The sequence below is a fragment of the Pleurodeles waltl genome, chromosome 6 (assembly GCF_031143425.1).
Source record: "Pleurodeles waltl isolate 20211129_DDA chromosome 6, aPleWal1.hap1.20221129, whole genome shotgun sequence".
In the NCBI taxonomy this organism is placed as follows: domain Eukaryota; kingdom Metazoa; phylum Chordata; class Amphibia; order Caudata; family Salamandridae; genus Pleurodeles; species Pleurodeles waltl.
The window spans coordinates 787,372,291-787,398,371 of record NC_090445.1 but is presented as its reverse complement, the minus strand read 5'-3'; the positions used below and the strand labels follow the sequence as shown (position 1 = coordinate 787,398,371).

The 26,081-nt window shown below is 42.5% G+C and overlaps 1 protein-coding gene across 13 annotated transcripts in view; it reads left to right on the top strand.

Moving 5' to 3' along the window:
• ADD3 (adducin 3) overlaps nucleotides 1-26,081 on the top strand; it is a 300,537-nt gene that overhangs the window by 225,016 nt on the left and 49,440 nt on the right. For all 13 annotated transcript variants that reach the window (XM_069239417.1, XM_069239425.1, XM_069239424.1 and 10 more), the window contains 5 exons: nucleotides 6,195-6,338; nucleotides 6,466-6,564; nucleotides 9,565-9,747; nucleotides 16,913-17,170; nucleotides 24,097-24,210. In XM_069239417.1, the coding sequence (XP_069095518.1) occupies nucleotides 6,195-6,338; nucleotides 6,466-6,564; nucleotides 9,565-9,747; nucleotides 16,913-17,170; nucleotides 24,097-24,210 (798 nt within the window). The remainder of the gene's footprint in view (nucleotides 1-6,194; nucleotides 6,339-6,465; nucleotides 6,565-9,564; nucleotides 9,748-16,912; nucleotides 17,171-24,096; nucleotides 24,211-26,081) is intronic.

The window sequence follows — 26,081 nt, the reverse complement described above, 5'->3', positions numbered from 1 at the left end:
CAGAGTGTGCCCATTCACCAGATAGAGTCTAAACACCTTGATGCGTCGGGGCGGGAAGAGTTGCTGCTCAAGCAGGCAACCATTGGCGAATCGCTAACACTTAAGGGTTGTTAGCAAGGGATGACAGGGCCCATTGGAACAAAATGGAGGAACGCCAACATCTCCCTGACGAGTATAAAAAGAGGTCATCAAATTGTTGAGGACAGTAAGCTTATTTCCAATAACTCAATCAGATGTGCCTTAGACTCAGTGGACACAGCTGACAGGGATATCAAAACTAGCATACTGCTACTCAGACACGCTTGTCTACGCATTTCTGGCTTTAACCCAGAAGTGCAACAGACACGTCTGAATGCCCCTTTTGATAATTGACACCTGTTTGTCCCCAGGTGGGCCAAATACTAGAAAAAATGAAAAAGGACACAGAGGTTGCTGCAAAATCCATTGTGACGTCACAAAACCCTCCTCCTTGTGGTTCCTTTCAATGCCCCGTATATAAGCAAGGCATCAAGACCACACCCTCGGATGCCTCTGCCTCATACAGGCAACAGCATCACACCTCCACTTCAAGAGGATACTACAGAGGCACGTAAAGAGGAAACAATTCCAAGGGTCGTGGAAAGGGTGCATCCCCTCGCAATTCTCCCTCTACCTCAAAACATTGACTGTTTCCTCATTCCCCTGGTTATTGAACACCTATCGGAGGAAGGCTTCAACACTTGTATCACAACTGGGGAAACATCACAACCAATAACTGGGTATTGGATATTATCCAACATGGTTGTCTGCAGCTCATAAAAAAAAAAACTCCAAACATCCCACCTCGTAGAAACAAACTTTCCACAAAAAATGTAACCTTCCGCAAACAGAAGTACATGCTCTCTTGCTCAAAGGAGCCATAGAGCCTCTCTCCCTTCAACAGCAAGGCTCAGGAGTATATTCCCTATACTTTTACATTCCCAAAAAAGACTGATCATTTCGACCCATATTACACCTCCGACCATTAAATCGTTACATACTTTCAGTGCATTTTCCTATGGTAACTCTACAGGATGTGATTCACCTAATACAACAAGTCAACTTTGTCTGCATTGTACTTAAAGGACGCTTACTTCCACATCCCAATACATCCAGCGCATCACAAACACCTCAGGTTTGTGATAGCAGGAACACATAAGTTCAAAGCGTTCTCATTCTGAGACACAGCCGCTCCCCGGGTATTCACCAGATGTCTAGCAGTAGTTGCAGCACATCTACGCAGACAGAGCATTAATGTCTTCCCATATCTGGGCGATTGGCTCATCAAACCCAGTACGAGTCAGTTGTGTTTGCAGCATACTCAATCCAGTCTCCAGCTTCATCAGCTGGGGTTTACAGTCAATATACAAAAGTCTTATCTTTAACCTTCACAGATTCAGCCACACCTAGAGGCTATTCTCAACACACAGCTGGGATTACCTACCCAAATGAAGCCAGGATCCACAACATCACAACGCTGATTGAACAATTTCATCCCAACCAATACAGAATAGTCGGAACAGTTCAGAGACTTTAAGGCATGATGGCATCTTGAATTGCAATAGTGACTCATGTCAGACTACATATGCAAGAATGTCTGGCGGGTCAGTGGTCACAGGGTCAGTTACAAGACCTAATGTTAGTAGACAGCCACACACATTGCTTTCTACAGTGATGGAACACACAAAACTTATCGAAAGGGCGGCTGTTTCTAGACCCTGTTCCCCAGATCATTGTCATAGCGGATGCATCATTCACAGGATAGGGAGCACAGTTACAGAATCTCACAGTTCAGGGTCTCTGGAAAACCAAACATCAGACCCTTCACATCAACTACCTGGAGTTTCAGGCAGTTCACTTAGCACTGAAGCTTTTCTAGTCCACCTGAAAGGCAAAGTTGTCTTGGTCTGGACAGACAATACAACAGCCATACAAAAACAAGGGGGTGAAAGGGGGCTGAAACCTCTCTACAGTTATCACGCCTATCTAAAATAATTTGGAGTTGGGCAATACGTCACTACAATTACCTATTAGCACAACATTTCCCAGGGACAGACAGCAACTTTGCCGACCTCAGCAGGATGTGGCAACATGTCCTCCACCTGCAAGTCCTCATCGCATACTTCCACAGGTGGGGGGTTCCCAGCAGATAGACCTATTCGCAACCGCAGACAACACAAAATATCCAGACTTCACCTCAAGCCTCCCACACCCCATATCAAAGGGCAATGCTCTATGGATGAACTGGTAAGTGATATTTGCCTGTTTTTCACTTCTCCTTCTACTTCAGTTTGTGGTTCAGAAACTCAGGCAAACGTCTCACCCTCATTCTAGTAGCTCCCACTTGGGCTCGACATCCATCGTTCACCACACTACTCAAACTTTCAGTGGTGCCTCACGAGAAGCTTCCCCTCTACCTGGATCTTCTCATTCAGAACCATGGAGAAATCAACCTTGTGATTTGGCTCCTGTGGTCATAGTTTGGTTACCTCAATCTACCACCAGAATGTATTACCATTCTCAAAGAAGCCCGTAAGCCCACAATCTGAACGTGTTACGTTGCAAAGTAGAAAATATTTGTTTTCTACTGCCATAGTAAATATATTGACCCATTTCATGCCACTGTTCAAAATAGTCTGCTACTTGGTTCATTTGCAGACCTCTGGTCATGTGTATACTAGTACTCCTGCAGCTGGCTGCAGTTGTTGCCTACTTGCAAAACAGACAACACTTACTACTTTTCAAAGTGCCACGTATTACAGCATTCATGGAAGGACTTAATAGTAATTCACCCAAGGGTTCCCCCTGCACCTGCTTGGAATCTCAACATTGTACTTACCAGACTTATGGGTCCATCGTTCAAGCCGTTGTATAGCTGCCCTCTCTAATTTCTTCCTTGGAAGGTTGCTTTTCTAGTAGCAATCACGTCTCTCAGATAGGTCAGTGAGCTCCGGGCATTATCCTTGGAAAAACCTTTCTTCCAGTTAAAAAAAGACAGGGTAGTCCTTCAAACTAACCCAAAACTCCTACCAAAGGGAGTCTCTCCTATCCACCTAAACCAGTCTGTTGAATTACCAGTTTTCTTTCCACAACCTGATTCAGTTGCAGAAAGAGCCCCTCATACATTAGATGTAAATATAGCTTTAATGTACTATTTTGATAGAACTAAAGAGTTTTGTAGAACCAAACAACTTGTTGCTTTCACACCCCCTCACACTGAAACCTATTTCTAAACCAGGCATTTCCAAATAGATAGTTAAATGAATTCAAACATGTTATGCCAAAGCTAAGAGAACTTTGCCCACACATACTAGAGAACACCCTACTCGTACAATAGGAGCATCTATGGCTTTCTTGGGCAGTATACAAGTAGCTGAGCTGAAATCTGTGAAGCAACTACATGGTCAACTCCACACTCCTTTATTAAACATTGCTGTGTGGCTGTTTTAGCACGTCAGCAAGTAAATGTACAACAGGCAGTGCTAATTACACTTTTTCCAAACAATTGCAACACCCACAGGTTAGCCATCACTTTCTAGAGGGCATGCAGGGCATGTATATCTACAGCCACACATGCCATTGAACAGATTATTTTACTTAACCTGTTAGCATCTGTTCGTGGCATGTACTGCTGTAGATTCACATGCCGTCCTCCCCGGACACCTGTGGCCGTTGCATTACCGTTCCTATAATCTCATATGCACGGTCATCTCTTTCCTAACATTTGCTCACACTCCATTCTCACTAGACTGCAGGAAAACAATCTAACAATGTAGTCAATGTCCATGCACAAGATCACCGAGAGGAGGAGTCTCTTTACCTTGTGACTCGAGACTTCTTAGAAGAAAAACAACTTGCACACATCCAGACCCAACACTACATGGCAGGAGTATGCACAGCATGTGAATCTACAGCACTACATGCCATGAACAGATGCGCACAGGGTAGGTAACAATCCTTTTCTTGTTTGCTTAGAATGCATTCATCAGCTTCCTTTTTTCCTGCATTATAATGAAATCCACCGAAAGTGGTGGTGTGGCAGATTTTTTTTTTTAACTAGAGTCTTCTGCTCCTAGTTCTGCAACAAAAGACTTTAGATTAAGTTCCTCTACCAAAACTGTTTGCAATGCCTGATTTGCGCATTGATGCATTGAGTATGAGCTTACCATCCTAAACCTAGTGTCAAGTAATATGGTAGCTGGTTGATATAATTTGAGATACTTTCTTCTTGCAGTGGATAGGTGACTTTGCTTTAAAGTAGAACATGCCAAAGTGACTGCTCTACCTGGGCCCTCTCATGGTTCTAGGCTATTGCTGTTTCCTTCCCCAAAATCAACCTCACCTTGGCCTTTTCTTTATGTGGCCAAACCGGCCCTGACCAATTGGCCCTTCTGTTTTCTCCAGGTATGCTTCCTGATCAAGGTTAGCCCTGGGGCTTTTTGTAGTGTATGACCTTTAAAGACAGAATCTACTTGCCCTGTTGGTCGTTGCCCATGCTATTCAAGTTTTTCCCCTCCCTCTTTTTTTGGGATCACCAGTTGCTGGCGAATCCTGCACTATTGAGGGCTGTACGTCCTGCCTATCAGTTGTGAACATGGAGTGTATTCCTTCCCAGCTGACCCTCACAATTTAACTCTAGTTAAAGCGATTCACACCACATGGCACTTGCCCCAGCACTGTTAGCTTGATCAGTTTTATGTGAACATCATTTAGCAGCTCCCATAAACCTGTTTTCCTTTTTTCCTAAATGTGGTTAAGACCTCAGTTTTAGAGAGCCATGATTCTTTAAACAAGAACACTAGCCATGTCTCTTATATTTTGGAGTTTGGTTTCATACACTGTCTGAGGTGTTCCACTTGGGTGTTAAACTAAGTTTGTGATTTGCCCTATCAGGGCCATCATCTTTGTTACCACAGATATAATTGAGAAGAATTGTGAAAACTCCCCATGGTAAGCCATATTATCTTATTTGCTACACTTAGGTCTGGGCGTGGTTTTGGTGTGGGTGCTTGCTGCAAATAGATCTCATGCAAAATGATGCCTTGTGGCAGAACAAAGCTGTTGTCATTGGATCAGCTTCATTGTGCCACTTTGTTACTAGGCCAAAAGCCACTGCAGTAAGTAAGCATATACGCACTGACACTGCATGGGGATGTACCGCTCGGCAGGGTGACTGCATTTATTATGGCTCACCAGGAGGGCATCTGGAAGATGTGCATGCAGAGATGTTCCTTGCCAGTTTGCACTACTTCACCGCACATGCAGATTCACTTTGATATTTGTGTGGCTGCTTCCAAGTGAACAGTTTGTTCCACTGTAGAAGCCACCAGGACGTGCACGGTTACAGACTGCAAATAGTAGTGGCACGGGAAAACCTTGTGGTCTTTTGGTAAGTGCTTTGATATACCATACAGGGGCCACAGTATGCTGGTGCAGCAGTTTTGGGAATGAAGGTAATGAAACTTTGAAAGTTCTTTTTGAGAAAAGCAAAAGCATGCCTAGAGGCAATCTATGGGACACCTAGCAGTCATTCAAGATCGGTAATTGGTTAAGGATCTAGAAAAGGCTCAGAGCCAGCCACATTCTTTGCAGTGGTAAGTGTAAGAAACTGGTTGCCAAAAAGAATCTGCTAATGTTTTAATGGATGAATCATACATCGACTCAACTAACCACAGCATAAAACACAGTACTAAATTAAAATCCTACTGAGGAAACTTTTAAATTTCAATTTTAAAGTTTAATATCATGTGGGGAATTTGTGTATTGTTCATTATTGTTTATGGCAGAACTAAACTAGTTACTTGCCTCCTGCGCCCCTCAATCTTTGGTATACTTTAGGCAAAAGAAGTTACAGCCAATGTGGACTTGAGAGTTCAATTCCATGAGATGATATTGAAATATTCTTTTTTTTCATATTTGCGTCATTAAATCAAGATTTAGTAGGTTTTATGCTGTGCTGATTGAGTGTTTTTTTAAGTAAGTATTTGTCTTTAAAAACCTTGTAAAGGTTTTTGGTACTTTGGAATCAAATCGATAATGCTGGAAGGATTGGGGTGGTGGAGAGCAGGTGGCCAAGGAGAGAATCTATAAATCACTGTTAACCTTTGGTGCGCATTGTTATATGCTCAAATATTCAGTAGTTCATAATGTTTTAACGTATTTTTTTGTTGCAACAGGTTTCTTCGATGAAGTGTGGTATTTTACCAATATCCCAGGAAGCCATGATTCTGGGAGATATTGCCTACTACAATTACCAGGGTTGTCTTGACGAACAGGAAGAGAGAATTCAACTACAAAAGGTTTTGGGACCAAGTTGCAAGGTACCTTATCTTCCCTACTTCAGTTTAAAAATTCCATGTAGATTTTGTTCATTTATTGTATTGTACATCTAATTAAATTAATTCGTACTTTTATGCATCCTCAACAACAACATTCTTGCTTTGGTAGGTGCTGGTGTTGCGGAACCATGGAGTGGTAGCACTAGGAGAAACACTAGAGGAAGCTTTTCACTACATTTTCAATGCTCAGCTTGCGTGTGAAGTGCAGGTGAGATTACAAGATACAGGTTCTAGAGATTCAGTGATCAAATTCTGGTTTAAGAATGTCAGAATTAATGTATACACTGCATTTACCAAAGCACCTAAAATTGGAGCCCATTTGATGCATTTTGAGATTCTTAAGTTTGGTGTGAGTTCCATGCATCTCATCACTGATCTATCGTGATGGGTTGGCAGCAGGTGATCTGTCTACTTCTGTGACTCATTCTTCAAACTCAGGTGCCCGGCAGCTGATCTCGGACATTGTTTGTCATTTTGAAGTGCTGCCTGAGGTTTCCTGACTTGAGACAAGCATCAGAAACTACCTGTTGGTTCTTCTTGATGAATAATGTTAAGTTTAATAATCATGGCAAGAGAAGGCGATTTGCCTGAGAAGGTTGCATACTCATATTTTTATTGTGCTGAAATTAACGGACATGATTATCACTGCGTCTGGATCTTTGGGCCCAGCTAACTGCATTACCAAGATCTGGTAATGTGGAGTCAATAATATTGCCTGGTGTTAGGTCCTCCTCTTTACTCTCCGTGCAGCTTTCAGGGTAACAGTCTCTTTCTGATTTGCCAGTTAAGTAGAATTACTGTTCTGTCCCAGGCTTTGATGGTGAATGGGTCAGCGTTCATTTGTAAGTCCAACAGTGCATTGCCCGCTATACCATAGGACTAATTCTTAATTCTTGCTGCTTACTTGATTCACCCTCTAAACCCATCATGGAATTCCTCTTTGACTTAGACACCAATTGGCAGTGTGTCACTTGGGAGGAATCTATTGATCGCTATATGAGACTTACACGTTCTTTGGTCTAATCCATTTTCTATGACATTGTTCCACATTGATATTAGCGAAAGGATGTATTATGATTATACATTTTGAAAGAATTCCTCCTTTGAGGTGGTGGGTTCACAGAGCTTTTATTAAGCAGGGGGAAAGTTCTTTTGGTACCCCATGTTCTCCTATTCTAGAACCAGTTCTGACACACATGCAGACAAGGTGGCCAAATTGATGTACATGAAGCAGTTCAGATGTGGTGTTGCTCTCATTGCAATGTAGTTCCAGGGGTTTGAAATGTTTGTGTGTTTGTGTACAAGATTTCTATAGGTGTAAGGTTTCTAAAAGAGATAATTGCCACACTTGACTTTGAATGCAGGATGTGGGGCAGAAGTGAAGGCAGGTAAGGATTTAGATACTTAGAAGTCCAGATCATTTAATGCCTGAGAATACTGCTCAGGGTGGATGTGGTGATAACCATACTAGCAATACCGTGTGCCCCACCAATTCCCTTCCATTTCTATGATGTGGGAAAGAAGCCAGTTCAGTCACAGGTTTGCCCATCTCCAAAGTGATGCTCAGGTGCTTATAGGTCAGGGCTTCGTTTGTCCCTGTAATGCAACTTGGACCACTCTTTAGTTGCCATCACAATGCTGCCTCTTGCACGATGCTCCAGTCATCAGCAGACCTCCATTTTTTTACAATTACAAATGGGAAACCTTTTTGCTCATTAAAGGAACAGGTGCTGTTTTACAAAACAAAGAATTGTAGGGAGGGGCACATTGGGATGGATTAGGAGGGGTCTGGGTGTAATGGTTGACGATTCCATAGACAGAGTGAGCAAGATGAACTGTCAGGTCTATATGTCCTGATCATTCATTCATTCAGGATTGTGGAGGCCAGGGTGTTCCATTAGGATGTGTTTGGGGAAAGTCAGATACTAGTCTCTGTGGTTCCCAATGAAGTACAGATCTAAGCAAGTGGGGTTTTTCTTTGTTTTTTTCTTGGTTCTTTTGCTAATGGGTACAGGAATCATTGGCCGATCCCCTTGCAAGTCAGTGGGCAGTTGAGTTGCAAATCCAGAGGGAAGACAGGAAGAAGTTCAAACCCTGTTGGTAACCATCCAACAGGTGTAGATAAGTGTTCTTTATGAAACTGTGGATCCTGGGGTGGGCAAAGGGGGACCCGGTTTGGGGATCACTTCGGGGGTAGCAATAAGAAGAGGTGACTGCATCTTGTGGTCAACTAATTCCAGATGGCAAATTCTTCACTTTTATGTCAGAGCAGCTTAATGCAAAGTAGCAGGTTGTGAACCATGTGATGTGCGGGAGACATGATGCACAGCAGGAGCAACCTAGTGGTTGTCAGAACGTCCCGGTGCATGCTTGCAGCAACTAGTGTGGCTCCAGATGGGGAGCCCTCAGCACATCATCTTGGTTTTGGGGATTAGTAGGACCTGATGGAGTCCCCTCCAGTGACGCTGTAGAGCAGACTTATGTTGATGGATTTTCTCATACACCCAACAACCTCATGTTAGGTTGAGCATATGTCAGTTGGGCACTCAGGCAGGAAGCCTCTGTGAATGGAAACAGAGTCAGCCAATCAATTGTTTACAGTATTCGAAAAACATATTGTCATTCAGTTCAGGGTTCAGAGAGAGAGTCAACACTTGTGGTTTAGAATGGAGCATTGTGGATCTGCACATCACTATTTTAAAGGGTCGCTGTTTTTGTTCTGGGAATGAGTGGCTCAGATGGATCACGGTGCCAGGGGGAGAGCATCCGGCAATTTCAGTTGTTTCTCAGTGAATATGGTGTATATTAGGTTTCATGTTCTTAATTGTGGAGTTAGTACATTCTACCTTTGCTTCTGACTCAGGGTGCTAAGCACAGTGGAAATGTATCCCTAAAGTCTTGCATATTCTTTGAACTTCAGAGAAGCATAGTGGGTACCCTGGTCACTGTAAAGATGGAGGGGCACTCAGAAGTGGGAAGCTACATCTCTCTGTACAAAATACATTGTATTTCGATTGTACTTTTCATTAGGGTGTGTGACTGAAACATGTATGATTGCTCCCATTTTGTACACACAGTAATGATCTTGATCTGTTCTTTGTACCTCATAGCATGGAGGATATAAGGTGAGACCATTTGTAATCTTTATTTTATTATTCTTATTTTCCGTAGACATGTTCACAGTGTTTGTTGTTTTTATATATTTCAGGTTCATGCCTTGTCTGGTGCTGGTGGAATTGACAATCTTCTCATGCTTGACTTTGAGAAGTACAAATCTGTCACACACAATCTAGCAGCGTCTGGAGGAGGAGGCGTTAATATGGCTTCTCAGCAAAAATGGAAAGTGGGTGAGCTGGAGTTTGAGGGACTCATGCGTATGCTGGATAACCTTGTAAGTGTACAAAGGTAAAATCAGTAATTGGTGGTATTTTGTCAGTATTAGCTGTTGATTTTGCTTGAAAGTATGCCGACCCGCAGGTGTCCTGTGCTGTAACATTACAGCTGAAGAACAAAAGCTCCTGAAAACGTATTTGCGGATCCTCTGTGCTTAACCTCAACCCCCTTTCCCGGTCCCTACTCGCCTTAGCTATTATTTACCCCTTACATACCCTCACCGTTCCTCTGGAATACAACTTGAGGCTGAAGCAAGCCAGTCCTGCTGGACCTTTGTCCACAGCCACTGTTGTGATATAGAGAAGGGCTTGGGGGAGCAAAGAGGAGTGTAGACTCATGTAAGGACCGAAAAATGGTTTTGGCCAAGAGCGAACAGCTAAAACAGCTAAGTGTTGCATGTTGAATTGACATATGGTTTTCTTCATCATGCATTTTGTCACACCTTCCCAAAGGAAGGCGCAGAAAAAAAACAATTAAATAAAAATGTACTTTCGAGTGGCACTGTCATGGATCCACTCTCTCTGACCAGAAATCCACATTTCCATACCATTTTTAGGTCTCGCCTACCAGACAGTCACCTGTCTGTTGACAACAAGATCTATTGTCAGCTTACAGTGGGCTTACTCTGTCCATTGCTTATCACTGGTTGACTTTGTCACTTTCATTTCCTTGTGTTTTATTTGTTAGCTTCTGTGGGCTTTCCTTCCTCTTCTTGCATATTTCCTGCCCTAGAGTATGGATGCATTACCTGTGTCCTACCACTGCTTGCTGTTCAAGCTCGACTTCTTTCTTTTCAGTTAATCACTCCTTGTGAATAGATGTTTTTCCTTCCTTCTTCCTTGTGTACTTCTCTCTCTCCCTGCCTCTGTCATGCCTGTGCAACACCCCCACCCACTCCATGGTGCACTTTCCTGGTGTACTCTCCCCTAGGTTGCTTTCTTGCCCATGTGGTTCTACCCTGCCCACTCCACGTTCCACTTTTAGCCATTTTCCCTGCCCTCCATGTTGCTACCCCCTGCCCACACATGCCTTCCATGTTGCTTCCACCTCACTCATGCCTTTACTGGTGTTTCCCACATCAATCCTTTGACACCTCCCCCTCAAGTGCCTTAAAAAATACTTTTGCGCTAAGTTTTGTTTATTTACTGATACAACTCTTTAAAAAAAAAAATGCTTACATTATTTTGTAGGCATGCACATGAGTGGTGGGTGTGCCTACAAAATGACCTAGGGTTGCCTCATAGCACCTTTTGTTTGTTTTCTTTAGCTATGCTGCCCAGCGTCTGAGATGCTGCACAGCAGGGGTAAAGACCATTGGTAAAGCCAACAGATCCCAAAGACCAGATTTAGCTTTGTCAATGCTTGTTTGCTCCAATGTATGTATGTATGTATCCCGGGTGAACGCAACTCTGGTGATGGGGGATGGAGGAGGAGGGAAGTGGGGGGCATTGTGGGGAGTCATAGGCAAGAGAAACAAGGGCTGCTTGTAAGTATGGTAAGTCTACAGGAGTCCTTCGTTTAATCTTTCATTCCGTTTTATAACTAGGCCCAGTGAACACCAGATTTTGTTCGATATCTTAGAAGTGAGAGAATTGGTATCTGAGCTGTTTAGTTATGGAGGGCATTTTTGCCAATTCCTAGCCAATTGTCCTGCAATAGGGTGGCAGCTTAGGTGGGATTTAGGTGATTCGACCATTTAACTAGAGTTAGTTTAGATGGCTTGTGCGGGAAGGCTATGGTTTTGTAAATTTATGAGGCCACGTGTCCAGAAGAAAGCCAAGCCTTCACGGGTGTGGGGATAGAAGCTTCCTTGGCGTAAGGAAGCTTATATAGTTTCACTTTGACTTTGTAGGAAACCATAAAAGTCCAGCTCAGGGAGGTTTTGTCGATTTGTACGGTCAGCAAAGAGACATGGTTCCTCTTTGCGATCAATTTGATACCCTTAGAGGCCCAAGAATAGGCCAGAGTTTCTGAAGTATCCAATTTAGTTTAGGAGTTATGCCATAATGATACTAATGTGGAGTTATGTATAGGAATCAGCATGTGTTTATCGATGAGTTTTATTGCATTCAAAGTGTCCCAAAGGATATATTGAGAGTGCATGGGTTTAAATATTAACATAGTAGCTAATAGTGGAGGGGGAGGAGAGGGTGTGTTCAGTCTCAAGCCAACAGGGGTGGGGAGGGATCCGCTGGTTCTGATAACCAGAAGGCTCCCTCTTGTGCCAAAATAGCTGATTGTTAGGGATTCCAGTTTGGTAGGCGACGCCTCCTTTAACAAGATTACGTCTCAGAACTTTGTAAGAGATCCTAGCCCTCTTACAATTCCAGAGAATATTTGATGTTGTTTTATCTATAGTATGGAAGAAGGAAGGTGAGAGTCTTAACGGGAGCATGGAAGAGGTAAAATGTACGATGGGTTAATCATCATCTTTAGTGTTTGAAGTCTGCCCCACCAGGGAATGTGTTTAGGTGACCAATAGGTCAGTAGGTTTTTGACTTTTTCTGATGGTCTTAGGTTCATTGAGTTGTACTGTTTCTGTTAGATCTTTGGCTAACTAAATCCCCAGATATTTAAGTTGTCTTGGTTGCCATACATACCCAAAGTTCCCAAGATGTGCAGAAAAACATAATGGGTTTAAAACGGAATCATCAGTTTTATCTATGTTTAAGGTGCATCTGGAAACCTTGGGGAAGTCATTACTGATAGTGGTTAAAGAGGAAATTGCATTCTCGGCATTCTCAGTAAAGATGAGGGGCGCCTGCCTATGGTGCAGTTTTGTATGATTTGGAACCCTTTAATATCTGGGGTGACATTTATTAGTGTGAGTAGCGGATTGATGGTGAGTAGGAAAAGGAGTGGGGAGAGGGTGCGTCCCTGTCTGGGGCCTCCGTGTAATTTGAAGGATGAGGATATTCTACATTTATCCTAATATTCGCTTTAGGGCTGGTGTGCAGGGCTTTGATCATGTTAATGAAGGATTCACCTGGGTTGTGTGCTTTGATGGCAGCATGAAGAAAAGGCCAGTAGACCTTATCAAAAGTCTTTTCGGTATCCAGTGCGATTGCTGCTACCGGTAATGATTGTTTTGCCTTCTCTATGATGTGACAAAAGGTACTTATGTTGTCTCTGGCAAGTCTCTACCTTTTATGAATCGTGTGTTAGAGTTGTGTTTACTGCGCTATTTTTTATGACAACAGGCACATGTTTAGAAAGATGAGGAGCTAATTATAAGACGTGGAATTCAGAGGCTGTAGGTATGAGAAGGAACAACTACTTCCCATAAACATTTTGGGGTTCAAAGCTGTCAGACAAGGTCTTCAGCCTTTTCTTCCAAAATTGTTATTCTTTACTTCTTTTGAGGACATACTATATAAACAAACGGGCTGCAACAATATTGCCACCTTTCTCTGAAGAGAATCAAGGTCAGAGGAACTTGGCCTTAAGTATCAGCATTTCATTGTCACCAGTCATGTCAGGAGTAGACAACACACAAGCGGATGCACACAGAAGAACAGCAAATTTAAACCACAAGTAGGAATTTAACAAAGATCATCTTTCAGTGTTGGGGAAATCAGGCACTGGATTTACTTCTTGTTCTACACAACAAATATTGCTGCTTCTTTGCAAATGGAGTTTTGCACCCCTTGGTTGATGTGTGGTTAGAGAATATTGCTTATTTTTTTTACGTTTCCCTTTGTTCCCCATGTTATTAAGAAAGATGACAAAATAACCTTGTAAAGTGCATCTGGTGCGCCAGCTTGGCCTTGACAGTATCAGTCTACAAATCATCTCCATCTGTTGTAAGATGCACGCAGTCATCTAACTAACCAACAGAATCAACTTTCCCGAGAGAAAGGTCAGATTTTGTATCATAGTTTGACATCTCTCAAATGAACAGCATGGCTTCTACATACGTGGAGTTTTAAGTAGATGGAGTTCTACTATCTAGATAACTCATCAGGCTACAGAGCAATCATGTACCAAACCACAGCAACTTTAGCAGTTAAAACTTCTCTTCTTCCTCGTAGCTTCCGGAATCATCAAATAAACAAAGTTAGCTTTCAGGGTAATGGTACAGATAAGGCGCCCTCCCTCAGCATGGACTCTGAATACAAGCCTTCTGCAACTCATAGAACATGCCTTCGATCACACATGTAGAGCACATATTAGTTATGTTACATAAAAGACAGCATTATATTTGCCTAAATATTGGTCAGAAGATTAAGTGAAATCCAAGCATTTGGTGTAAAGGTACCATATTTACATTTCCAAAATGACAGGGGAAGTCTATGGCAAATCCATTTTTTTTGCCAAGGGTACCTTCTGACATTAATTTAAAGGAACTTCTTTTACCTGCCTTTTTTCCAAAATGGTTTGACAGTTGTTGAGATAATTCTTCATTCATTGGAAAATTTAAGGTAATTCTACTGTGACAAAATTAAAACTTTTAGTAAATGGGAGAAATGTTCAGTAGCTTTGGCCTTCTGTAAAAAAGGGAAAACAGTTACTAACCAAAGTACGGCTAAGTGGACGGCCTTAGCTGTTTCTAGCTGTCATGAACTGATCATCCACTGAAGACGCCTGTCTTGACCCATTCCACAAGTTGTCTAGTGGCAACTGCAGCACTGCATACGGCTAAATCGATGTGAAAAGGTCACAAGGACTCAGTTGTGGGTCATGCAGTTCTCTGTAGTCTATTTTGCTAAGGTAAGCCTCTTCCTGCTTTCATCTGTTGAATCAATGTTGTCTGAAATTGTTGTCTATTACTTATGATATTCATAGTGAATGTGGATACTGTGATTCAAGCATGTCAGTCAATCTATAAAAGATCCAATGCTGGTGGGAAAAAGTTACTTACTGGTGACCTAAGTTCTCCAGCGTTAATATCTTTCATAGATTCCTGCCTCCTCCTCAGGCAAAGGCTTTTGTTTTTATCCCATCATATTTGTGCTTTTAAAAATGTGAGGTATGGTGGCCTCTCAGGGAATTGAGGTCAGTGTGCTTTCACTTTAATTGTTGGAATTTGGGTAATTTTGAACGAGGTAAAGGGAGTGCTTGAGTGAATGTGTTTATTTGTATTTCTTTAGAAATTGTGTCTTATTGCAGTTGTAATGTTACTATTGAACTCAGAGCGCAGCAGTGGGGAATTATTCAAGCATGTGGATCTATGGAAGATACCAATGCTAAGTTACTGAAGTTACGAGTTTGTAACTTTTTTCATCCCTGTTCACCATTGTCGACACTTCTCTCAATCATGTCATCTTCCCAGAAGAACTTAAGAAAGGCCAGATACTACCTCTCTTGAAGAAACTTAGGGCCTGATTACGACCTTGGCGAGGGGATTACTCCGTCCCAAATGTGACGGATATCCCGCCCACCGTATTACAAGTTCCATTGTATCCTACGGAACTTGTAACACGGTGGAAGGGATATCCGTCACATTTAGGACGAAGTAATTCCCTCCGCCAAGGTCATAATCAGACCCTATGTCTAAACACTGATGACCTCCCCAAGTATTGGTTCATCATACTAATTCGAGATCACATTAACTCAAACCATCTTACATGACTGCCAATCCAGCTTCAGACAATGTTGCAGCAAGGGGACAGCTACATTGCAACTTATAGATAGTGCCATTTTCACCACACTTAAAGATGTCCTCTGCTTTCTAATATTGAAGGACATCTCATCTCCCCTTGCTGCTATCAATCATCCCACACGCATCCACACTTCTTATTGTTGAATTGATTCACTGACCGTGTCCTTCACTTGTTCTCCTACCTATCCCACCACCGCCAGTTTACATGCATATCTCCATATCCCAGAAGATCTCTCTTGCCTGCGGAACCCCCCCAAAGGTGTCACTTTGTTCCTGGTTAATGACCGTGATACACAACTCTAATTGAAAATCTTTTCTGCTCCAGATGCCCAAAGCCCTCCCTCTCTGCCTTCACTATATCCAGATCTGGTTGCTCAGCACTTACTTGATTCTCAGCCAGACTAAGCCAGAATTTCTACTGTGGGCCAAGAAAAATAAGTGGCAACTGGTCTGAAATCTCTCCCTGACAGGAACCTAGTTGGATTAGAATCCCAAATCACTTGGATTAACCCTGGACACTGATCTCACTCCAAGGAACATGTTACCTGGTACCAGCGGTCTCTACTGAAATAAGTGAAACTATTCCTCCCTGAAAGTGACTTCAAGAAGTATCATTGAAACACTCTTACTCTTGCATCCCATCTCCATGCAGTATTCATTCCTCTTCAAGTACCTGAAAAAAATGTCCACTTCACCCCCACCCTACTGGTTTTTCACTATCTCTTTTTCCCAGCCTTCACCACCTTAACAACCATTCACTTCAACTACACAGCAGTCCCAACCGGCTACCTCCCTCGCCTGGCCTCCATTGGCAGCTAAGAAGGTGTTGTATAGTGCATGAATTGGAAAAAAAAACAAAGCAAGAGGCCTTCTCCATTTATGCACCCATGATATTGCACAATGTTGCTATATGCATGAGGACTGCCCCTACACTACTCCAATTTAGGAACAAGCTGACAGTGCGTCTTTAAAGAATACTGCATCATAAAGTTACTGTTTTCCTCCACTCTCAACCCAGCTTCCGCTCCAGTCACTCATTGATGGCATATTTCGGCTAAAATTATTCCATACAAGTACTACATGCAGTCATAAGTTCCTGATATTGGGCATCCATAGAAGCACATAGTGGTAGTCTGGTCTTCACCTAGTAATAATCAAGAATTGCTACCTCTCTCCCAGCATCCAATTGCAGTATTCTTTGGGATGCTGCATAGCTTATGGCAGTGGTTATTACTTGTGGTCTGTGGACTCCTTAGGGTCTGCGAAGGCTACTCACTGGGTCCACGACTGTATTACAAAATTAAATAATATTAAAATGAATACATTAAAGTGAATAATGTTTATACAGAGAAAGAAGCAAAATTGAAAATGTGAAAGCTTTTTCCATGATTGTTTGGGAATTAAACAAAATATTTGAGCATTTGTTTGCTGTAATCTTGAGTAACAGTAGATTTAATAAGGGAGAGTAGCTTTTCCTAATTGCTTTGAATTCGAGGGAATGGCATTCTTGCTCTAGCTGGGTAATTGGAACTGCATTTTAAATTGTATTTTCACTTTACAGGGCTATAGAACTGGGTATGCATACAGACAACAGCTAACCAAAGAGAAGCCCCGTCATAAAAGTGATGTGGAGATTCCAGCCACAGTGACTGCCTTTTCTTTTGAAGAAGATGGTATTCCTCGTTCACCACTCAAGTTTCTGGCCCAAAAACAGCAGCGGGAGAAGACGCGGTGGCTGAACTCTCCTAATACCTACATGAAAGTTAACGTGCCTGAGGAATCATTTAATGGCGAGACCAGTCCGCGGACTAAAATTACAGTATGCAAATCTATTACTGTTTGAAATAATTTTTATAAAGTCTTTCACAAGTATGCTATACATTTGAATTGGATAACTTCAAGTCTAGTTCAACAATGTTTACTTGTTCATTACACTAAGTGTTAAAGTAAAACAAAATAGAGACACCTGAATAGGGAGACGACACTGGGTGAGGTAGAGTACCAGAATGGTGATGGCCTTAGCTGCTCACAACTACAGGTAAACTAATCTACTCCAATCACTCTACGCAAAAAATGTAAACCCTTCGTTAAGGATTAAATCTCCAGCCTGACATTAGAATCGACTTGCACTAAGATCAGTGCAGTCATCACTATAGAGTCACATATTTATCTCACATTGACACAAACACCATGAACATGAAAGATAGTACAGTTACACCCCTTACAACATGAGGTTTACAAAGAGCACAAGCAGACGAATTAAGGCAGCTTACACAGGTTCGATGAAGGGTGATACTGCCTTACCCTTCAAAGATAACCCTGAAAACATGACATGACATGACTTAACCTTCAAAGTTAGCCATGACAAGTGGCACACCACCACTCTCACTGTATTGGCAGTGGTGTTTCTACAGAGAACCCCAAGTATGACTCATTAGCAAACAAACCATACACATGTCTGAGGAAAAGCACAAATGGCCAAGTAATTGGCAGATGTGAGCTCTAAAGACCACCTAACAATAATCTGTTACTGTTAATGCTTTTATTTGTCATCCCTGCTATATCCGTATGATTGCAAGATGTGTGTAAAATTGTCAAATATTTAACATTTCTATCAGAAGAAAAGCATATGAAGTTTAAAGATAGGCTGTGTGGAGGTCTATAACCACCAACCATGCCACACAGTGATATTGAATGTCGCAAACATTAGATGGCGACTTACGATAATTGGAGTTCTGGTCTGACAACAAGCCTATCCTTGAATTTCAGATAAATTGTTTAAGCCAACCAGTTGGTTATGTGAAAGGGCTGTTTTGCAAAGATGTCAGTGAAGCCCTCCAGGCGTCAGTTTTGGTACTCAAACAGCATTGCCTATGGTCTTACTGGTTCAAAGTAAACTTTATGGGCTTTAGGGTCCTAGGCTGAAGGTACAGAACTGGAAAGGTGTACCCACAAACTAAACTCAAGTCTAGGACCATCTGCTAAAGCCAACCAGTGCCTTTGTTGGCAAATATCAGCAGGCACACTTTTGAGCATGTAGACCAAAGAAAGCAAACACATTGGTAAAGGAGGTGGGGCTCCTACCTCTCCTCTCAGAACTAAGGAGCCCTGGTGAGAAGAATAATCACACAATTATGACATTGGACATAGATGCCCCTATAAATATGAGAGCTACACACATTATCACAACGCATGCCCTACAGTTCTTTCCTAGTTATTGCTCATCCACCGCTCTTCTGTGCACAAATGAAAAAATACATCAGCTGTTCCTCTTTGGAGAAGCAGAGAAAGGTAGCACATCTGAATAGGAAAGCAGTCCTGGATTGCTATAACAGATGATTTAGAATAAAGAAATTCTCCTTCTCAAACCCTCCAACTAATACATTAAAAAAATAACAGTGCTCAAATCGTAATTTTCAGAAACCTTCATGTTTGCATTCATCTTAGCAAAAGCATACAACATCCTTTAGTTTTACATTTACTGGAGGGTTATGAATTATTAGTTCACAATATTTTATTGTCATCTGAAATCGGCTTCCCCCGGATACACAAGTCTGGACTCCAGTTACAGTGCACATAGGCATACAGAGAAAAACATCCACCCTTAATCAAGCAAATGGATACTCTCTGAAGCTAGTCCTCCATCTGGAGGCCCTAGCCCATGTGTACTAGGCACTTCTCGCAATTCTTACTGATCCGGTGTTATAAACACCACTTAGATTTAGCTTCTCCCTATTTAAAAACAATTGTGCATGGATTCTTCAAATTCCATTTTTCATAGGACGCTCTACGATGTTTCATAGTGTCTGTTTGATGCAACTGAAAGAACCTATTTATTAAGTTCTTAAACTATTTGTGATATACACGCTTAGTTTGTGAACTTTAACTTGAACTTTGTGCTCTTCATTCTGAAGACCCACCTGTCAACGCATCTAGGAATCTGATGTCTATCCATTACTTTTGAGGAGCTCTTGCACTCTGTATCATGCTGTGACTTAATTAGCGATTCCACAAGATTTTGCCATGGGAGTATCGCCCTTATACGAATCCCGGTTTGGGTTTCAAGCGTCTGACGCTTCTATGAGGGTATGAATATAACCCCTGAAGAACCTAGATTGTTTTGCCTAGAATTATACGGTCGGGTGGATACCCGACATCATTAAAGGTACCGCTTCCTACATCCTGATGAGGCCTGGAATTAAAGGGCCAAAACACGTCGACTAACAACCAGAGGAGTGTCATGAACTCATCAATTTAGAGACTATGAGATATGATTATACCGCATTTAAGTACATTTCAATAACTATCCATTACAAACGGTATTAATCACCACTACCTCAATTGGAGGACTGTTTTGTAAAAAGTCACCTGGCAGCCCACAACTGTGAATTCATTTGGAAGCCTTTAGTGCTAATTCGCTTGCACGTAGTACCTATCTTTTGTTTTTTGTAAATGTTCATAAATATTTTGGTGTGATATATATGTATATATTTGTTTTAGTGATGTGCTTTTGAGTATTTATCATATGTTGTGGTTTATGAAGAAGGTTGAGACAAAAGGAGACAAATATTGATTTGTATAAAGAATATGTTTTTGAATTAAAATATTTTTCCAGTGATTAATTAGGGTCTTCACAGTGATACATAATTCATGGGTTGAACACTATACATTAGTGTTGGATTACTACTGTTGATTAGCCCAGGTATAGTGGGGTTACTAGGGCTTTCCCACATTTATTTTGCAGTTGGACAGTACTGGAGCAAGGTTGCTTGCACATTTAAAGTTTTTAAACATAGAATAGAAGCAATGGCCCTGTGTACATGCATCCCACCAGTGGCAAGGAGCATTGTCATGCACATACCACCAGGCCCAGGGCTATATAGGTACTTGTATGTAGTATATATACCTCTTATATGTAACTGACTTTTTTTAGAATGTAATCTTAAATAGAGGGTTTTATTAACCTATGCAGAAAAGCATGATTCTGATAGAGACTGCAAGCTGCAGATTCCTCACCCTTTCACTATTCCCTGTGTGTCAAACTGGATCCAGAAACTTATCAGCAGTTCCACTGTGCTCCGGCACATGGTGCTGTGTGGCTCTGCATCAACGGAATTCAGCTCTGAAAATGACATGCTGAGCATGTCTAGGCACCATTCCCTCACACTGACGTCCATTCCTTTCTTTCCACGCTACCAGACATATAGCCAGATCTCACTCTGATCTCCCAGACACCTCAATATATATATATATATATATATATATATATATATATATATATATACACATTTTTTTTTTAATTCTTCAGTGTTCATGGAATGTCACCCTAAAGAACAACAGGTTTGAAGCCCTGAAGGGGCTGTCTCAAATAAGTGTCTTGACAAATCCCCATCAGGTGTGCTTGTAGTGTCTGGGGTCAAGTCATGGCTCTAAGGCCTGCAGTGACCATGCGTTGATGAACCGGAAGGACACCCAGGATCACAAGGTGAAACTCTATATCGCCAAGCATAAGAAGACCCGTAACCAATACAGCTCGAAGTCATGGACCAGAGTACAGTCATTCCCATTCCAGGAGTCGCCGAAGCCACACCAAATGCCAGTCTTTGTTTTGTTGTAAATAGTCTGGTAGGTCCTAAAAGAAACACAAGAAATCGAAGTCAGGCTTGTCCCCCTCTCACCACTCGCATTTGCTTGAGCAGTCATGAGAAGGCACCATGGCTTTTGATATCACTCCCAGAGTTGCCCAGCTTCAGAGCCAATCTTGCACCAGGTTTCGGCACTACCCGAGTTTCAAGGACTGTTCTCCTCACCACAACAGATCGAAGAGTTCTGTGCAGCTGTGCTCCAGCTCTGCGGGTCCTTGCTAATTCCCTCTGGCATGCCAGGGATCTGAGCGGCCTTGCATCCAAAGTATCGTCTGCAGTTTCACCATTGGCACCGGTTGGACCCTCTGAGCCCTTCACAACCCCCCTGGCTCCACGGCTTACTCCGGTCCCTGGAACTTCGACGCTGGCACCAAATCAATCGACTCTGGATGAGAACATACCCATAACCCTAGCCAACTCTAAGTTGGCGCAGGAGAGTCCTTGATCATACTGCAACAACTGGCTGTTGAAGGCAAGTTCTCCCCAGGCAGTTGTCAGCCTCCACCAGACTACAGCAAACCTCTTGTCATCTTTGTGGTTCATTACGAAGATAACCAACTCACACCTGACTACTTCTCAGGTGTTCCCCTTCATCTGAGCCATTCTGGACATGTTTTGATTTTGTGCCTTTCCCCCAGGAGAGAGTGAGTCCTGGACGTTCAGGCAATGGTTCTGATCTTCAGCCTCTGTCCTTGATTTCAGTGAGGTCTACTCTGAGGATGCTGTGATTGATTGCCTCCAGGACCCTGCTGGTCGAGCACTTCAGGTGGCATATGTCTGCCCAGCTTCAAAGAACCTCTTTGACCATGTCCAGATTGTGAAGAAGACTGCAAAAGGCCTGTAGTGGTGGTTATTAGATCGGCATTGGATCAGAAGCAGACCCTCTTTCACCCAGAGCTGACCGTGTTGACCAACACATCACCTCTGGGTTAGGATGGCCACCTGGGAGATGTAGAGATCAGGGGCCTCTGGTCTCTGGCGGAGTACCAGACCCATATCTACCTTTTGTAGCTGAGGCTATCCGCTTGGCGCTGAAAGCCTTCCTTCCTTCCATCCATCAAGGGAAGATTGGTGCAGGTGCTCACAGGCAACACACCACTGCCATGTGGCACTGCAACAAACTGGGTGGGATGGTGTAGGCTCACGGACCCTGTGCCTCTGGACATGGCTTGCCCACTAAGGATCTGTCAGGATCATTCCCTGCCAAGGTTGACAAACTCAGCCGTCAGAATCTTGCGGATCACGAGTAGAGGTTACCCCCGGAGGTGGAGCCAGGGCTCTTCCATCTGTTCTGCACAGCAGGGGACCTGCAATGTCAACACTTCTGTGCACTGGAGTTTCCAAGGTGTCTATCACTCGAGGCTCCTGTATGCCTTTCCACCGATACTACTTCTGCCCTGAGTTCTCAAGAAGATGAGGACGGACAGGGCCCAAATCATCCCAGTTGCTCTGGATTAGGCATGGAGAGTATGGTATCAAACACTCCTGGACCTAAGCATCTTCTAAGTCTTCTGATCAGGCTGCCCCTACTGAAAGAGCTGCTGTTTCATCAGCAGGGCAGGTTTCCGCACACAGGCCTTCGCAATCTCCACCTTCATTCTTGGACAGTGAGCGGTGACAGCTGAACACGTTTGACCTTACTCAGGAGGTGGTTGATGCCATCTTGAAAGCCAGGCATCCCTCATAAAAAACAATATACGCCTGTCATTTGGATAAGTTTGAGGTTTGGTGCAGCACACTCCAGATAGACTCCTTCCAGATCAAGCTTTCTGAAGTTTTGTTTGTTTTGTCTCTCACGCAGCAAGGGCTGTCTGTGCACAGCTAAAACTGTACGTTTGGCCTCTTTTTGCACGTCTCCAGATCAGCCTTCTTTGTTTAGGTCTCTAGTTATGTGCTTTTTGAAATGTTTACATTTGTCTTCTCCCTGTCATGCCACAATGGGGCCTTAACTTGGTCCTTTTGTTTCTAAAATGCACTCCACTCAAGCCACTTCACGTACACCCTTTAGGGCTTCTTACCGTCAAGAGGGTGTTCCTTGTTGCCATTATTCTGCCGCAGACCAGTGAATGAGCTTCAGGCTCTTTTTCAACAACATTGCATACACCACCTTAATCCTAGATAAACTGGTTCTGCAGATCCAAGCATCATTTTTACCAAAAGTTGTGATGTTGTTCCACATCGGTCAAACCATCACCCTGCCAGTGTTTTATGCTCCACCTCACTCCCCCAAGGAGGAGGCGAAACTCCCATCACTTGAACCCAAGAGAACGTTAAACTTCTATGTAGGTTGTACCAAAGAACATGAGGTGGTCTATCCGCTCTTTTTTAGGTTCTCAGGAAGGAAGAAAGGCAAGGTTGTGCTGAAGAGGGCATCTCCCTATGGATTGTGCTATGCAATAAGATCTGGCTAAAAAGCAGCCTCTAGAGGGGCTGCTTGCTCATTCTACCAGAGTCAAAGCTGCCACCACTGCGTAAGTACATGAAGTCTCTGTCATAAACATTTTCCAGGCGGCTACCAGGTGTTCCGCCATGCGCTTATGAAGCACTATTGTCTAAACAATCATGTCTACCGAGAGAGGCCTTTTGCCTGCTCACTCCTGCAGGACTTTATGGTTTGAGTCCATTTACAGACCCACCTCCTAAAGTGTACTTCTGTGGTATCTCTTCAAAAGGCAGGGAATCTGCAGCTATTAGTCTCTATTAGAAAAGCATGCTACTTACATTTGGAATACGCTCTTTCTGGGAGAGATCTATCTAGCTGCAGATTCCGCACCAATCCTCAGTTTGACACCAATTTGCTTTTGGAGCTCTGCGTCTGGGGACGTGGAAAGTCTCTATAGCAGCTGACGTCCGCGTGCAGGAGTGGTGCCTATTTAGGTTCTGCACACCATTTCAGGAGTAAAACGATGTCGGCACGTAGAGATTGCTGCATAATTTCCAGATCCAGTCCGACTCCTGAGGCATACTCAAAAGGTGAGAAATCTACAGCTAGATACTCTCTTTACAGACAGAGCCTTACTGAAGGTAAATAACTTGTTAGTTTTTAAAATATGTCTTTCAGTTTAAAGAAACACGCTCACATTTGAAATGTTTTTGCTAGTGGATGAAAACAGAAGACGCAGCAAAAACCGGAACACCAATCAAAATTGAGGATCCAAACCAATTTGTGCCACTAAATACGAACCCAACTGATGTTTTGGAGAAAAGAAACAAGGCAAGTTATGGTGATTTGACTGTCTCGAGTTTGATAAGCATTATTAGGAACATCAGCACCTAATAATTGTTTTAGTGAAAATCATACTTGCTTGATGATGTACTGTCTTCATTACATACAGTTTTTTTTTTATAGTTTTTAAATTGGTAAAGTATCTGAGACTGATTGCAGTCCCTCAGTTCTACTCCCTCTTTCAACCCATTCCATTCTTCCACATCACACATGAAACAATATTTGTCATTATTTGAAGTAAGTGTCTAGTTTTGAAAATATTAGTGAATTCTGTAACATGTGCCATGTAGTGCATGTGGTTGTGCATAATGCTGTATGCTCCTGTGGTGGATTGCTCAGATTTCTTCTTAATTGAGTCTATTAAGTTTGTTAGATCCTTCCACTGTGAAAGTGAACTTTAGTTTCCAAAATCTTTGTAATATTTATTTTTTCCACGTACGGAACTCTTCTGCAGATCCCAGTCTGATCTTTTTTCCTGTTTTCCTCTATCTGCTTATAAGCAAAGTTAACAGAGGGAAATTACGACTCAGTGTCTTTTTCCTAACTAGTTATTTTATAGATCAGTGTACTTTTTTGTATTAATTTTTCCTTTTCACTGCTTAATAGAGTAATATTTTTTGATACGGGTTAATTAACTTTGCTCTCCCTATACATTGTCTCCTTCTGTGCCACAGATAATGGTTCTTCTGAAAATGCATTCTTGACAATCCGCATCAAAAGACTATATTTAAACAGTCTGGAGTTAACAGTCATTTTTTCTAAACTTTGCTTCTTTCAGTCTCTTTCTCCAGAGAAGAGATATGTTCAAGTCCTAGCATATATATAATATAAGGCTTCATTTGACATGATACAGCGGGGGAAGGGCACTCTTCTTTACTGTCGGCTTGCAACTCAACTTTTTGACTGGATTATCCACACAGTATTTTATCTGTTGTTTATCACCTGGATGCGGGGCTGGTGCAAGATTTCCCAGTCCAAGCATACAGTAATGTTGCTACCCTCTTGATGCTCCTCTTCTTTTGTACTGTGGATGGTGTGTGACCCAACTGAACTTTTAAGTATAGCCCTTCAGATACCTGGACCACAGCCATATTCACGGGTGTAAGAAACAGGTTTTTTTAGTGAAATAAATAATGATCAAATCACACATGCATGTAAGGCACACGGGCCCAGAAACACAAGCAATATTTCAAATACCTGATAGGTACCTCTCGCCTTCATGCCTACAGGCAGCTAGTTAGGCATTTTCCAAGGTCCTTTGTAGTCACTGCTTACTGTTGCATTCTCTGGAATCTCCTTTACCTCGTTTCCAAGGGCATTTGGTATTGCTGCATTGACCGGTGATGCATTGCACTCTTCAAGTGTAGGATTATTCTAGAAGGTGATGAGGGTTTGGAAGTCAGGTACTGCATCATGCACAGAAAACCTCTTTAAGGGGTAAATTTAAGTCACAGATGCATATATAAAAGATGTAAGGTCTCCATTTAGAGCTGTGTGTGCGTGTCTGTCTCTCTTTAGTATCTTAAGCTACAATTTTAAGCAAAAAAAGTAACAATTTCGTCCCCAGCCATGAGGTGCCCACAGCAGGTGCAACATAACATAAAGAGGCTGCAAAGCAGTGGTTACAGGTAAGTAATATTTGACTCATTTTGTGATAATAGTTACCTTAAAATTATGTGAAAAAAGAAAAATGTTGAATGCCACATCTCAAGGATCCTGCACAAGTTGGTAGAGCCCCCCGGCTTCCACATTTTCTAAGATGGCTATTGTCTTTGTTCCATGAGTCCTCCACCCCATGCTCTTGTGAGATTTGCCTACCTTGAAATATCTGCATAGTCGTTGAACTGTCTGATTGATAA